Genomic DNA, 1,576 nt, shown 5'->3' on the forward strand with positions numbered 1-1,576 from the left:
CTTGAATGCTTAGAATTGGTGGATATTCAGAATATGGGGCAAAGTACCATATCATTTCAATTACCTAAAGCGCAGTGAGTGCTATGTATTCACACATAGGAACCAGAAGTACACGACCAGCTGAATTAATTTTGACGGTGGCTTCTTTGCACTTTGTGGGGTTTGTTTCCTGTAATGCACATGTGTGTTAATTATTTTAGATTGTTGGGATAGAGTACCCGGACAAAAAAGCAGGTTTTGGAAGGATTTCACATGGCTTATATTTCTGGAGGGATAGAGTCCATCAAGGCAGGGATGGGCCGACTGATCACACGTCTTTCCCTAGGAGGAAGCAGAAAGAGAGAACAAGAAGTGGAGCCAGGCTATAAAACCTCAAAATGCCCCTCCCCCACCATTTAAGCACTTCTTCCAGGAGAACTCACCTCCTAAAGGCTCCACAACCTTGCCAAACACCACCAACAACTCGAGACCATGTGTGCAAATACACGAATCTATGACAGTCATTTTATTCAAACTATCACACATGTTAAATTAAAAATGTATTCTTTTCTTTTAAAAGTTAAATTGAGGTTAGGGATCTAGCTCAGAGGTAGAATGCTCCCACAGCATGCACAAAGCCCTAGGTTTGGCCCCTAACACGATTCAAGGGCATCCTTTGCTACACAATGAGTCTGAAGCTAACCTTGGCTATAAAGATAATGTCTCGGCGGACCTGGTGCCTCTTTTGTGAAGCGGCAGCTGAGGAGACTCCGGCGTTCGCCATGGCCGACGAGAAACCCAAGGAAGGAGTCAAGACTGAGAACAACGACCATATTAATTTGAAGGTGGCGGGGCAGGATGGCTCTGTCGTGCAGTTTAAAATTAAGAGGCATACACCACTTAGTAAACTAATGAAAGCCTATTGTGAACGACAGGGTTTGTCAATGAGGCAGATCAGATTCCGGTTTGATGGACAGCCAATCAATGAAACAGACACACCTGCACAGTTGGAAATGGAGGATGAAGATACGATTGATGTGTTCCAGCAGCAGACAGGAGGTGTCTACTAAAAAGGGAACCTGCTACTTTACTCCAGAATTTTGTTATAGACCAAGAATACATTCGCAATTAGAAAGCCGCAATTTGGTTCCACCACATCCTGACTACTACAGTATAGTTTTCTCTATTCTTTCATTTCCCTGTCCCCATTTCTTTATTGTACATAAAGTAACTGGTGTATGTGCACAAGCATATTGCGCTTTTTCCTTTTTTCTTTTTTTCTTTATTTTTTTTCTTTTTTAAACTAAATGGCCAATGTTCTGTTTTGATTGACATCAGATGGAGGTGGTCGGGGGAAGTACTGGTTCTGTGAAAATACCCCCTACTCCATTAGTGGCATGCTCATTCAGCTCTTATCTTTATATTCCAGTAAGTTATTTTGCTCTCAATGTTTTAACAAAAGAACCCAACCACAAAATCCTTGCATACCTTGTTCGATTGGAGAATTTTAATGTTTTTCATTTATCATTGTAAAACCAAGGACAATTTTATAACTTTTTTGTACGTAGCTGTTACATGTAGGGCAATCTGTCTTTAA

General features: G+C 41.1%; 1 protein-coding gene across 1 annotated transcript; it reads left to right on the forward strand.

The window, feature by feature from the left end:
- The first annotated feature begins 710 nt into the window (after positions 1 to 710).
- Positions 711 to 1,230, forward strand: LOC148117448 (small ubiquitin-related modifier 2). The gene has a single exon (XM_087902772.1). The coding sequence runs from the start codon at positions 762 to 764 to the stop codon at positions 1,047 to 1,049; it is 288 nt and encodes a 95-aa protein (XP_087758898.1). The 5' UTR covers positions 711 to 761; the 3' UTR covers positions 1,050 to 1,230.
- Positions 1,231 to 1,576: the final 346 nt, after the last annotated feature.

Source organism: Myodes glareolus, chromosome X (assembly GCF_982192425.1).
Source record: "Myodes glareolus chromosome X, mMyoGla1.1, whole genome shotgun sequence".
Lineage (NCBI taxonomy): Eukaryota > Metazoa > Chordata > Mammalia > Rodentia > Cricetidae > Myodes > Myodes glareolus.